This window comes from Marmota monax, unplaced genomic scaffold (assembly GCF_021218885.2).
Source record: "Marmota monax isolate L192 unplaced genomic scaffold, Marmota_monax_Labrador192_F-V1.1 WCK01_AAM20220418_F8-fsc00035, whole genome shotgun sequence".
NCBI classification, from domain to species: domain Eukaryota; kingdom Metazoa; phylum Chordata; class Mammalia; order Rodentia; family Sciuridae; genus Marmota; species Marmota monax.
The window spans coordinates 3,397,979-3,410,761 of record NW_026691961.1 but is presented as its reverse complement, the minus strand read 5'-3'; the positions used below and the strand labels follow the sequence as shown (position 1 = coordinate 3,410,761).

General features: G+C 37.2%; 1 protein-coding gene across 3 annotated transcripts in view; it reads right to left on the bottom strand.

Annotated features, from left to right (window-relative positions):
* Positions 1 to 1,801: 1,801 nt before the first annotated feature.
* The window catches only part of Smg1 (SMG1 nonsense mediated mRNA decay associated PI3K related kinase), a 97,530-nt gene continuing 86,548 nt past the window's right edge, over positions 1,802 to 12,783 (bottom strand). For all 3 annotated transcript variants that reach the window (XM_058576449.1, XM_046436398.2, XM_058576461.1), the window contains 7 exons: positions 11,654 to 11,833; positions 10,498 to 10,725; positions 9,633 to 9,844; positions 9,423 to 9,529; positions 7,600 to 7,779; positions 7,414 to 7,520; positions 1,802 to 6,393 (listed from right to left, as the gene is read on the bottom strand). In XM_058576449.1, the coding sequence (XP_058432432.1) occupies positions 6,316 to 6,393; positions 7,414 to 7,520; positions 7,600 to 7,779; positions 9,423 to 9,529; positions 9,633 to 9,844; positions 10,498 to 10,725; positions 11,654 to 11,833 (1,092 nt within the window). In that variant the 3' untranslated portion in view covers positions 1,802 to 6,315. The remainder of the gene's footprint in view (positions 6,394 to 7,413; positions 7,521 to 7,599; positions 7,780 to 9,422; positions 9,530 to 9,632; positions 9,845 to 10,497; positions 10,726 to 11,653; positions 11,834 to 12,783) is intronic.

Genomic DNA, 12,783 nt, shown 5'->3' with positions numbered 1-12,783 from the left:
AACCGATAAGTTGAAGAATTGTGCTGCTGCGCAGTGTCAGTCGCAAGAGAAATGAACACGTGACAACCCTCCCCTGGGCTGGGGTCCCCATCAACCGGGTGTCCCTCGTCCTCCCTGCACTGACCGGCCTGGCCAAGCCCTTAGCCTGTGTTTGTGACTCCAGAAGACTCTCATGCCCACCTCATGAAATTTCGAGTAAAAGGAAAAAAGAGCTACTTTCTGTGAATTTTGCTGCCTTGTATTCCTCTTACCCAGCAGGAATAAGGCTTAACTTGGGGGCGGGGCAAAAACATAGTTGGAGAACTTGTGAAAAAGGCACCTGGTTATAAAAGGGCTTTCTTCCCATGGGGTATTTAGGGAAGTCCTTTATGGGGCATTTCGGTTAAATAAGCTCCTTCTCCAAAAACGGATGGCTTTGACAGGACCTTCTTGCATTAGAGGTCATATTAAGGAAAGATGTAAACCTCAGGCAGTAGAACGCATAAGCAATGTTAGGACTAACTATGTTAAGAAACTACCTTCTCTATCCAGAATTTCAAAATGCAACTGCTTTTCATTATTCGGTGCAAACTTTTGTCAAACACCTACCTGGTCAGCCTTTTGCTTTGGCTCAATTAAGCATCGTTTTTAACTACCAATCTCATTCATTTATAGTCACCTATATTATACATTGGATTTATTTTGAATGCATTTACCAGATTCTTTAAAAACTCAGGGAATTCAGAAAGAAATATGAGAGAACATAGGCGCAGACCACATACTCCCCTACATAAACTGGCAAGGGCAGGAGTTGTGGATTTCAGGAAATAGTGTGCAGTTTGCCTTGGAGCTTTGGATGGTTGGGAGCAGTCTGGATCACGCTGAAATACTTTAATAAACAACACACCTTTTGCAAAGGAATACTACTCTTCCATGAAGTCACACTTTGGGGAATGTTGGGAGAAAAGAGCAGGAGATTTTATACACACACACACACACACACACACACAAAAGATGCAGTAGAGTGATGGAGCCTATTTGGGGAGACTTAAAAGCTATGAAATTTGAGCAGCAACCCCTGCTCCAAACTTTTAAAAGGACTCAAGTAATCATTCCCCACATTACCATGAGCATTGAGGTGCCAGTCTTGCTGTAGGCACAGTAATATCCACTTCCAAAGGAAAGGACAGAGTTCCTAACAGTCTTTAAGATAGGTTAAAAAACTTCAGCGATTCCCCTGGAATTTATTATTCCCAGAATGTGTTCCCAGATCATTTCCAAATGCATATCCTAGAACTTCAATAGGTCTCTCAATAAATGTCCAAGTGGTTCAACTATTAAAAATAACTACCCTCAATGGAGCTTTCTTCTGAGCACTATTTTTGTACCACAAAGATAGGAAGTAATCTTTTGTTCAGATGATTACGCAGTTACTATAAAATCCCCTTTAACAGAACCTATAGGCAACACACATCATTTTCAACGAACAGCGGGATGGACAATTTGGACAATTTCTATCTTTCATCGGGGTTTTCATGCCCCAGAGAACATACACATTTGCCAAAAGTGGTCTGCTGGAGTTTTATTTGGTAAATACTAAAAGAAATTAAGTTTAATAAATTGACCCTTAATACCAAGAACTTTCCCACTGAAGTGCAAAATTTCCATTGCTGTTCAAAAACAGAACATTATTTTTTTGAGAATTAAGTTTTTAATTTTTAAAGGTAATTAGTGTTTTAAAGAGGGGGTAAAAAAAAGCTACCCATGTTCCAAAATGACTTTTTCTGGAATCTACTTCAATAAATTCAAAGCTTAAATGCTGTATCTTTTAAGAATGAACCTTTATTTTTTGAAAAACAGATCTCATATAATCTTTGCCATGTTAATGCAAATATGCAAAGTAGGCCATGTATTTTTGTTTTCCAAAAGATGCATTATGAACATTTTCAGGAAGCTGGTGTGATTTATTCAACTTTAATCTTAAATACAATCACAAAATTATATCCATCAGGAGGCATTACAACCTTCTGTACAGAGAAGCCACTATTTATACAATGTTACTAGGACAAGGAAGATTCATTCAACTCAACTTGCTCTTATAAGGGTTAAAAACTAAATTAACAATTGAAGTATGGTGTCATTGCCACTGACATTACAGGTGGAAATACAAGGAAAATTTAAACCAGAAAAATAAGTGATGCATTTACTTTAAACAGGAGCCGAAACTTTGTCAAGAAAACAAAAACAAACTATATTTAATCAGCCTGTTTTGAAAGAAAAACATTCTAAAAGTCTGCATTTCAGAACAACATGCTATTTAAGTTTACCATCTTCAAAATTCGAGCTAATTGTATGTCAATTTTTATATCAGCACAACAAAGGGTTTTTTCCTAGTAAGCCCAGCCAAATTCCCATGGAAAGCAAGGGACCCTACCTAAGTGATTGCTTTACAACTAACCCTTGAACCAAAAGCTTCTCACAATAAGAGTCAGTCTGCCATCATGTAAATAAGGATAGTGACATAGTTACCCAGGCCAAAAAGCAGGCAAAGTGCAGCAAACCCTTAGGGTTTCATAAGACAATGAATATCCCCCTTTCCCAACATTTGAAAAGTTCTGTGATGCTTGCTAGTATTTCCCCAAAGGAGGAATCTTTCTAATGCTACCCAAATAATTGAAAACAAAATCTACCTCATTGATGTGACCTTTGCATTAATATTTCTACCTCCTTGATTTAAGGGGGGGAACATCCTAATTCTAAATTATTGGCATTTTTTACAAGCTCAACAAGATATAAAATGGAACACTGGTTTTCATACTCATCTAAATTTTTGTAAAACAAAGATGCTTAAATGTGCTAACAGTAACACATTCACTGAGATCTGATGTATATGAACAGGAGTAACAGGCTAAGAGTAATAGGCTAGTTGTAGGCGTTTTCATTAATATGAAAAGAATTGGGAGAAAAGAAGAACCAGCTCCTTTGATTTTAGTACTGCCAAACAAGTAAGCCCCCAGAAGTAATTACAAAAAGGTGGAGGAAAATAGGCCAGGAAGACTTTGATTGAAAGTACTGCCTATAATACCCCAGATTAAAAAGGACCTAAGATTGCACATCAACTCTAATATTTGGCTGTACTTGCATTGCCCTGCGCGGCATTTTTTAAATGGCTCTTTCCTTAAATTTCACACATCAGAATAACCACAATTAAAAAACAAAACAAAACAAAAAATGCAGGTAACCACAAACATTGGACAATATTTAAAACTACTTAGGAAGCTTAAGTAATAGAAACAAGTGTCAAGGGCAAAAGTGTCAGAGTTTTCCTTTGTATTAGAAATCCTCACCCTGAACCTGGGGTTTGAGCTCTAAAAGAGCAATTCGGGGAAGCAGATCAAGAGCCTAATGATGAGTTCTCACAGAAATCTCATGTATCTCAAAAACAAAAACAAAAACAAACAAAAAACAACTCAGCACAAGCAACAGACACAAAAGAATCTTAATAATCATCCATTAAACTGTGGGAACTTATAACCAGAAATGGAGAAATCACAAGACACGCCAAAGAATCAGTAAAAGAGAAATAGCTCCGTGAACTTCTAGGCCTCCACAGCTTTGTAGAGAAATCAACTAAAAAAATAGATGATTCCATCAAATTAAAGACAAAACACTTAAAACTTCAGATTTCCAAGGGTACTTTGAATAGAAGAGGTTGTTTGTAGATTATTCTGTACCCACTGACTTGGACAGGGGAAGACAGAGGGAGGAATAGAAGGAAGAGACAGAAGGACAGACGGACAGAAAAAGATCCCTGGTTTTCCACAGGTAATTCATCATCAAAAATGTGTGACTTCAAAATCATAGCACTCTAACTTTACAGTATTTTACAAGATAATCCCCAAAATATGGCCCTGTCTTCTCAATCTGATGAGGACTTTTACAAAAGTTCCAAAGGGGCAGGGCTATTTGCAGAATGACGTCACAGAGGAAGCCAAACCTTACAGACTAGGGTCTTGTCCCGAGTGCAGTGAAAAAGCAAGTGCTGAAGTCATCAGCTACTCCTGTCTGCCCTACGACTGTATATGCCACTGGGGGACCATTTTTAAATAAAAGTGATGGACAATTTACCAGAGGCACATGTTTTTTGTTGTTTTTTTTTTTTTAAAAAGAAATAAAGCTGTCTTGTTTTTTGCTTGGATAAGGTGCCAGGTAGTACCTCTGAAGCCTGAAAGCTCACAGGCAATAAAATTCACCTATTTAATTTATCTTCGTTACCAAAGTGGAAGCAATTTCTGAACACTATCAGGACAATCAAGTGTGAACTGGTTTTATCATCATGATAAGTTTTTCCTGGTGACAATAAAGAATGTTGCTGAAAAGACTATGTAATCTTGAGAGAGCAGAGGTAATCAAGTGTTGAATGCAGTAGCTCCCAAAGCTTCCAGGAAATTAAGCAGTGTGCAAAATACAATATGGCATTCTTATTCCAGCTAGGCTGTTTTGAGTGTGAAAGTAAGGTTCAAAAATCAATAAGGAAAAGAAAATTGGATGTGCTAGTTTCCTTAGCTTGCTATTGGACAGTTGGGTATTTAAAAATACCAGCTTTCTTGCAATACTTATTAAAGTATAAAGAAAGTACTGGCACTGAAATGCATTCTCTCACAGGTATTTAAGGATCATAGGTTAATGTGGCAATCAGAACACAGAAAAGGCCCAGAGCTAGGTGCGATTTTTCCCTACTACCTTTCGTCTATGAAGACTGCCAAGTAGAGTGAAGACTGTCCGTCCTAATTTTTCAAATGCAAGAAAAATGTACTCAAAGATTTAAATTGTGTTCTATTTTGTTGATACGTGATTTTAAGAATCCTAGACTGGATTTTTATTTGGATCAATAATTTAGCTCACACAGTCAGTCAGTACTGAAATGCAATGCTAAATTTAAGGAAACCTTAATCATGAATTCATTATATCACTGAACAACAAGCTATTAAAATTATGCAAAAAGTAAAGCACTTCACAGACTATTTTAATAACTGAACTTAATAAAAGATGTTGGTGGTTCTCACTTTGTCTGATGTTTCATGTACATGTCCTGAAATACCAGATAAACTAAAGCACTTTTAATTTACAAGATGTAAATTAAAAGTATCAAATAAGAAAACTGAATTAAACATTTCACTCTACCTCCACCAGAACATCACTTTATTGTTAATCTGTCATCAACAATGTAAAACTCTAATAGGTACTCTATCCTGGTTTTTTAAAAAGGTAAAAGATTACATTGGATTAGCTACTTTCTATGAAAGAAACTACAGCAATCACAGAAGAGGGAAAATCTGAATGACCTCCAAAAATGCACACTATAAGCAGAGGGGAGTGTACATAAAAATCAAATGTCTGTTAGATTAATTACTTTTGAATGCACAGTGACAATTCTGGAAACTGTACATGATAGAATCACAGAAATGACTTAAATAACCAGAATTACATTTTGTATGTGATCATCAGACCTTTAAACAATCCTTGAATTTTCCATGTTATCAGTGGTTTTGGAGAAATTCCTGTTTATCTCTCCAAATATAAGTTAACAGCATGGAGATGGAGTATATGAAACATGAGGATTGAAATAAAAGTGAGTCTGAAAGATGGCTAATCTACTAGATCAGGTTAAAGGGGACCGGATAGGTGGTGGGGAGGAGTGGGATCAGTGGGGTGGTTCTTCCCTTCATTTCAGAAGTAAGTTCTTCCAATGTAGTGTATCTGTTACATAGCTCTCCATTTTCAGTCCATTTCTGAAATTCATATCGCATAGCCTTTTTTGTACCTACTGGTCAACCCAACCAGTACTGTTGCCAAGCAACAAGTGTTTCACGAGAATCTGAATGCATCAAATCTTCCTTGGCTGTGATTTCTTCGCGGCCCCAGTTTTCTCTGTTTCTGAGCGGGGTTTGTTTTTCCTGGATTGTACACACAGGGTCAGGTGGAATGGAGTTCCAAATCACTCTGTGCTCCGCGGTATCCCGATTTCTTTCTCAGCTAACCTCCTGACACGTTTGCAGCTGTTCTGTGGCAGAAAGACAATCTCCGTGTTCAGGCGGTGAGCTTGCTTTCTTCACCCTTGACCCTGGGGTTGCAGGCCACGGTGTTGGGCGTATCCCTGAGTGCAGCTGTCCTGCAGGATTCACTTCCTAGTGCACCGAGATTTCCTAGGTTTCCTCAGAGTAAGCCCCCAGTTGCATCACCACCGACTGTGGTGTGGCTTTGGATGCCTGAGGCTGAGTTGATTCTGGTGGATGTCTGACCTCACTTAACCAGACTCATCTACTGGCTTGCCACTCACACCCAGGCTGTCCAACCTTCATACAGCTGAGCCAAGTTATCTAGATTAGTTGCTTCCTTAATGACATAGTCAACCTGTAAAAATATGCAGGATGGTATTTAAAACCACTGAGAACTTGACATGATTCACATACAAGTTATATGAATTCAGAATAAGTATCTAATCACAAAGGACATGTAGTTGTGATGATAAAAAAGGAGATTAAGTTCTCCGATAACACCATAGATTACAAGATGTGTGTCCTGGGAAAGTCAGAACCCCTTTGAGCATTATGGATCCTCAGATGAAGAAAGCCCTACCAATCCCACTCATGCTCTTGAAATTACATGTGTGAAATACATGTTGTATATACATAAAGACTGAAGAAGCAAATATGAAAAAATGCTAAAATGTTAAGAACTAGTGAGTCTAGGTAAAAAAAGTGTTAAAAAAAAGTATTCCTAATACTTTTCTGTAGGCTTAAATTTTAAAAAAAAATTAACAGTAGGGTTTCAAGAAATCATCCTCAGATTTATATACACAATAATACCAATGAGCATGACAACATCAGGCAAGCACCCACTAATCCTCATGGAGGCTTTATGGATACTCCTATACCTGAAAAAACATCAGTTTTTCATCTGAAACCTTCAGATGGTCCTCTTTAAAATGCAGCTGAATGCCCTGCATGGTAGTACATACCTACAACCACAGTAATTATGTAGACTAAGGCAGAAGGATCACAAATTCAAGGCTAGTCTCAGGAACTTGCCAAGACCCTGTTTTCAATAAAAAGGCCTAGGGATGTAACTCAGTGGTAGAGAGACCCTGGGTTCCATAAATAAATAAATAAATCGAATACAAAAATAGGTAAATTAAAAATGAATTGGAGTTTGAAGGATGTCAAGGTTGGGTCACATCTTAAAAGAAAAATATGCTACGAGAGGAAAAGCCAGAGTAACATGGTGAATATCTGACAACTCTAGAATTATTACCCCAAATCTCTGAAAACCTGTTAAGTTCTTCATTTCCTGGTGAAACACCAAAGAAATGGGCAAGAGGAACAATTAAACTTACACTTTTCCAGCAGCACTAAAATGTTAAAAACTAGTCACCTGTTCAGCAACAGACATCCTCCTGTTCGGATCAACATCTCGGCCCTCTAACTTGGCTTTCACTCTCTTCCACACACTCACTGCATATGAGTTTCTCTCTTGCACAGCTACAAAGCAATAAAAACATACATTAAGACAAAACAATTCCATATAAAATTTTAAGGCATCTTTATTTCAACTAATTACCTTTCCCAGTTTTAGGGTCTCTCACAGCCTTTTTAGGACTACAAGCAACGCTCTTGCCAGTTCCTGGGACGGTGCTTGGTGGAGTATCTGCTGATGTGGCAAGATTTTTCTGAATCAGCTTTTTAGCATTCTGTGACATGACATCTGGCTGAGTCTTCTGGCCAGTGTTGCTCCGGACTGCTGTAGAGGAAGAATTGGTGGCTCAATTTATATGCAAAAAGAAAATATAGGAGAGACAAAGAAGAGAGCAGAAAATAGGTAATGATAAATATCCCAAGTTAAATACTTAACTACCACCTTGAAAATAAACTGACTTTACAACTTCTAAGTCATTCACTGACATAGACATTGTCCTAGAAAGCCTCAATGGTAGGAAATTCAGATATGAATTTATGCAATGATGTTCACTATTCACCAGATTGTGGTATCAAAAACCATAAATAGCTTTGCAATAATGGAATATTAATAAGACACAGACACAGAATGCCATGTGAAATGTGGCCATTAAGTCATTTTTAAGATTTAATGACAGGGAACAGGGAGTAGTGGTGTACACCTGTAATCTTAGCAACCTGGGAGGCTGAAAAAGGAGAATCACAAGTTGTAGGCCAGCCTGAGCATCTTAATGAGACTCTGTCTCAAAATTAAAAAAAAAAAAAAATTTAAAGTGCTAGGAATGGACTGGGCATGGAGGATCACAATTAGAGGCCACCTTCAGCAACTTAGCAAGGCCCTAAGTATCTCAGACTATCTCAAAATTATTTTGATTAAGTTTTAAAAAACCTCTGGGGATGTGGCTCAAGCTATAGCGCACTCGCCTGGCATGCACGTGGCACTGGGTTTGATCCTCAGCACCACATACAAATAAAATAAAGATGTTGTGTCCGCTGAAAACTAAAAAATATTAAAAAATTCTCTCTCTCTCTCTCTCCCCCCCCCCTTAAAAAAAAAATACAAAAAGGACCGTGGATGTTGCTCAGTGGTTAAGTTCCTTTGGGTTCAATTCCCTTCCCAGTACCTCCCCCGAAAAAGGGGAGAGAGGTTGGAGATATAGATCAGAAGTAAAGTACTCCTGGATGATAAGTAGCAGATGACCACCAAAACATACAGGAAGGTTTCATGTAATATTAAATGGGGGTGGGAGGGGAATAAAAATTAAATTTGCAAAATGATGCCAATGCATGTACACATACGCACACACGTGAACACAGAACAGTAAATCAAACACACAGTGGGTTTTATCTTTAGTTGCGTCAAAGTTGCCTAGGCTATCCTCAAACTTTGTCTTCCTGCCTCAGCCTCCCAAATAGCTTGGATTATAAGTGTGTGCTAACCGTTCTAGCCTCAAAAGGCATGTTTTAAAATAATTTACATACTTGTTTTTATATATATATATAAAGTCATTTTATATATATGTGTGTGCGTATAATTTTGGGGGAGGGGGACAATACAAGGGATTGAATCCAAAGCCTCACACAGCAAGGCAAATGTTCTACCACTGAGCTACACCCCCAGTCCTTTTTAAATTTTAAGACAAGTTATCAATAAATTGCTCAAGCTGGCCTCAAGCTTGTAATTCTCCTACCATCACCTCCAGAGTAGCTGGTATTAGAAACATGCACCACTGCATCTGGCTCATAAAATAAATGTTGAGAGAGAATTTGAATAGAAGGTATTTTCACTCTCTCACAAGTCGTTTTAGAGACAAGTCAAAGTTTTTTGAGTTTGATATATGACAGGATTGTAGTGACTAATAATATAGTAGACACTTATGTATAACTAAACAGCGCAGCATCTATGCACAGATCATCGACAGATCTTACCTGCAGCAAAGGATGGCTGATAAGTAGCAGATGACGTTGGACTTGAACATTCATTTGTTGCATCGGTGACTAAGGGTGATGCAAAACTCACTAAATTATTATAGATACTGAAATACAAAATTCATGAAATGTTTATGAAATATTATACCAGATAACTATTTTCAATATTTTGCCTACATTTTATAAATCTTGGCTAAAAGGCATGCTTACCTCTGACTTTGTGTTTTCAAATCCTTCAGGGTGGGAGTGATTTCCTGGAGCATTTCAACATGTTCTTGACTGCGAACCTGACCCATAGCCTGAACTAATGTAAACAGAACTGTCTGAATGTTGTCCTGCCACGATTTATATTCACCCAAGAACTGCCTAACACTGTTCTCATAGGGAACATCTTCACCATCTGCCAGAGCAGCTTCTTCATCCTATAGTCAATATACCAATGATTAGTAAAATTGGTTTTTGTCTGAGTAATTACTCTTAAAAGACAGTCATCTAAGAGAGAACAGATATTTCATACAGCAGTATGTTTTATATTCTTAATATAGTCTAACTTCTTTTCTATAAGAATCTTGTTTCCAGCATCAAATATAAACTCAAAATGATTAAAAATAAATTCTAAAATTGAATTAGTTTTGTAAAGATAAAAGTGAAATTTAGCCTTTTCTGTGGACTCAAGTTTCCTTACTAACTAGACTGTATAAGACACTAAAGGGAATGAACAATATTTTATTCATTTTGGCAGGAAACGAGAAGGGTTTGGGGGTATAGGTGGGGAAGAGAAAGAGAAGTTGAAAACACTCAGACTAAGTTTAATTCTCAGTTCCATTATAAATCATATGACATTCGGTGTATCAATTTAAGCCTCAGGTTTTCTATGTACAAAAATCAGAAAAGTACTCTCTACTTTTTTTAAAAAAGTAGTTGATGAAACCACAACTCAGTTACAAACAAGTTGGAAAATATGACTCAAGTTGTTTTTGTTTACAAAAGATCACTTTTTTTGTTAACCAAAATACTTGTAACTCAGAGAGGGGGGGGGGGGGATATAAACTATGTCAGTGGTAGGGAGTCTTACCTTAGCCATTGCTTTTAGGAGATGTTTGACATCTCCAAGCTGTCGGTTATGACCGGTGAGCACAGTCTTTATATTATCAACAAGATTCTGGATGGTTTCACAGACTGTCTCTATCTGTTGCTCTTTCTCTGTCTGAATTGCTCTTTGAGAAGACATATCCTGGGTCAACTGTTTGTGAGCTGACAGAAGCCATTCAGAGCTACCAATGGGATGTTCAAGACTTGTGTCCTAATAGAACAAGCATTTTTTTTTTTTTGAGAGAGAGAGAGAGAGAGAGAGAGAAAGAATTTTAATATTTATTTTTTAGTTTTCGGCAGACACAACATCTTTGTATGTGGTGCTGAGGATCGAACCCGGGTCGCACGCATGCCAGGCAAGTGCACTACCGCTTGAGCCACATCCCAGCCCGCTAGAACAAGCATTTGATTTTAAGTATCAGGTGGAATAATGAGTCCAATCATCTATCGCCATTACTGCCACATGCCCTCACCAAAAGATCCACTATCAGTAACTCAAACTGATACAAGAACCTCAGTTGCTGAGTCTTGAATTAATTATGTACATAAGAGTATGTAACAATTTCAACAGTCTAGGAAATATAAAGATTTCTCACTTTCTGCATAATTGTTCAGTATATACATTTCTAAAGTTAAAGACCTGAGAAATACACTTGGAACAACAAAGATGATCTATTTCAAGGTCCCTAAACTAACTATAAATAATTCTTTGAAATGAAACCAGAGCTTTCTAATGGATTACCTAAAGCCTTTCCACAAAACACAAGCACTAAACTTATCAACTTGAAATTTCTAGATCCAACTCACCTTTCTAGGATTCATTTCCCAAAGCACTTTTCCCACTATTCTGTGTTCATTGAGTCTGAATCACTGCTATACACTATCTTTCTCCTCCCTTCCAAACTTACACGGTATGCTGTAGCTGAGAAGCCTTTTCACTTCTTCATTCATTACACTATTGAATACGTAAGTTCCATGAGGGCTAAGAGCAAGATTTAATCACCACTGTGTCCTGCATAAGAACATCTTATATGTATCACATGCTCAATAAATGTGAACTGAGTGAATATACTATATTGATAGTGTGACATGAGCTTTATCATTTTCATTACCAACTCTCTACTTCCAGCAAGACTCACCACTCTCTGTAATAAACGAAGCTCCAACTCTGAGACTGAACTGTTGAACTGTGATGCAAATGAACACATTTGCTGACACCGTTTGATGAGTTCAAATAACGCAGCATCCAGGTTTAAGGCTTCTGCAGTTCTTGTTCGTAAACTTTCAAAATGAATGATATTGCTGCAGAGAAAAGTGACCTGTGAAGACAGAAAGGGAACCACCACCACCAGGTGTGGGGGGAGGAGGCAATCAATGAAATAAAATACTGCATACTCATTTCCAGAATTCAGACTATAATTGGTTCTAAAAATGTAACTCTTTTGGGAAATAGATTAAATCCTCATAAAGTCTGTAAATTAATGTACAATTTTTGTGAATACTGTTAGGTCTGAGATGGTCAAAAGCACCTAAGTACAATTAAGTAAATCTACCTCCTACATGATTGTCTTTACATAGAAAATTTACATCATAACAAAACTGCCCAACACTGAGCTATAATTTGTGTTATATCCAAATTTCAGGAAACCCATCTACCAGAACATTTCTCCTTTGCTTCTACTCCTGCCTCATTTCAAAATATTAAGTGGATATTTGACAGTATTAAGCATATTTTAAAAGGTGTGATTAGCAGTATTGTTGCATTCTTAAATAGTTTTTATCTGAAAAGGTACACACTGAAATACTTACAAAATAAAGGAATATATATTGGGGATTTACATATGGAATGGGAGGAAGAGTAGGGAATACAGATGAAGTAAGACTTTAAATTATTATTAAATTTTGTTGATATGGATGAGGTCATCATTTTATTAGTCTAATTTCGTACCTGAATGAAAATTTCCATAATAATTTTCTGGGTTTGTGTGTATGTTCCCAAATATAACAAAGTTAATCCACAAATGTCTAGCAGGGTACAAAGTCCTGGCACTTATAAGACATTTTACTGCCCGGTAGAAAAACTTTCAAATCTTTGAATCACTACAGTTATACATAAAAAAAGCTTAACAAATATGGAATTAAAATCATGTTTAATTTCCAACAGAAGCTGTATCTATTTAATATTTAAATGGGAAACAGTAAGGGCCTAGGAAATAACCAGCTATGAGTTCACACCTGAGGGATGCCCAGAAAGACCTATTGATCTGGC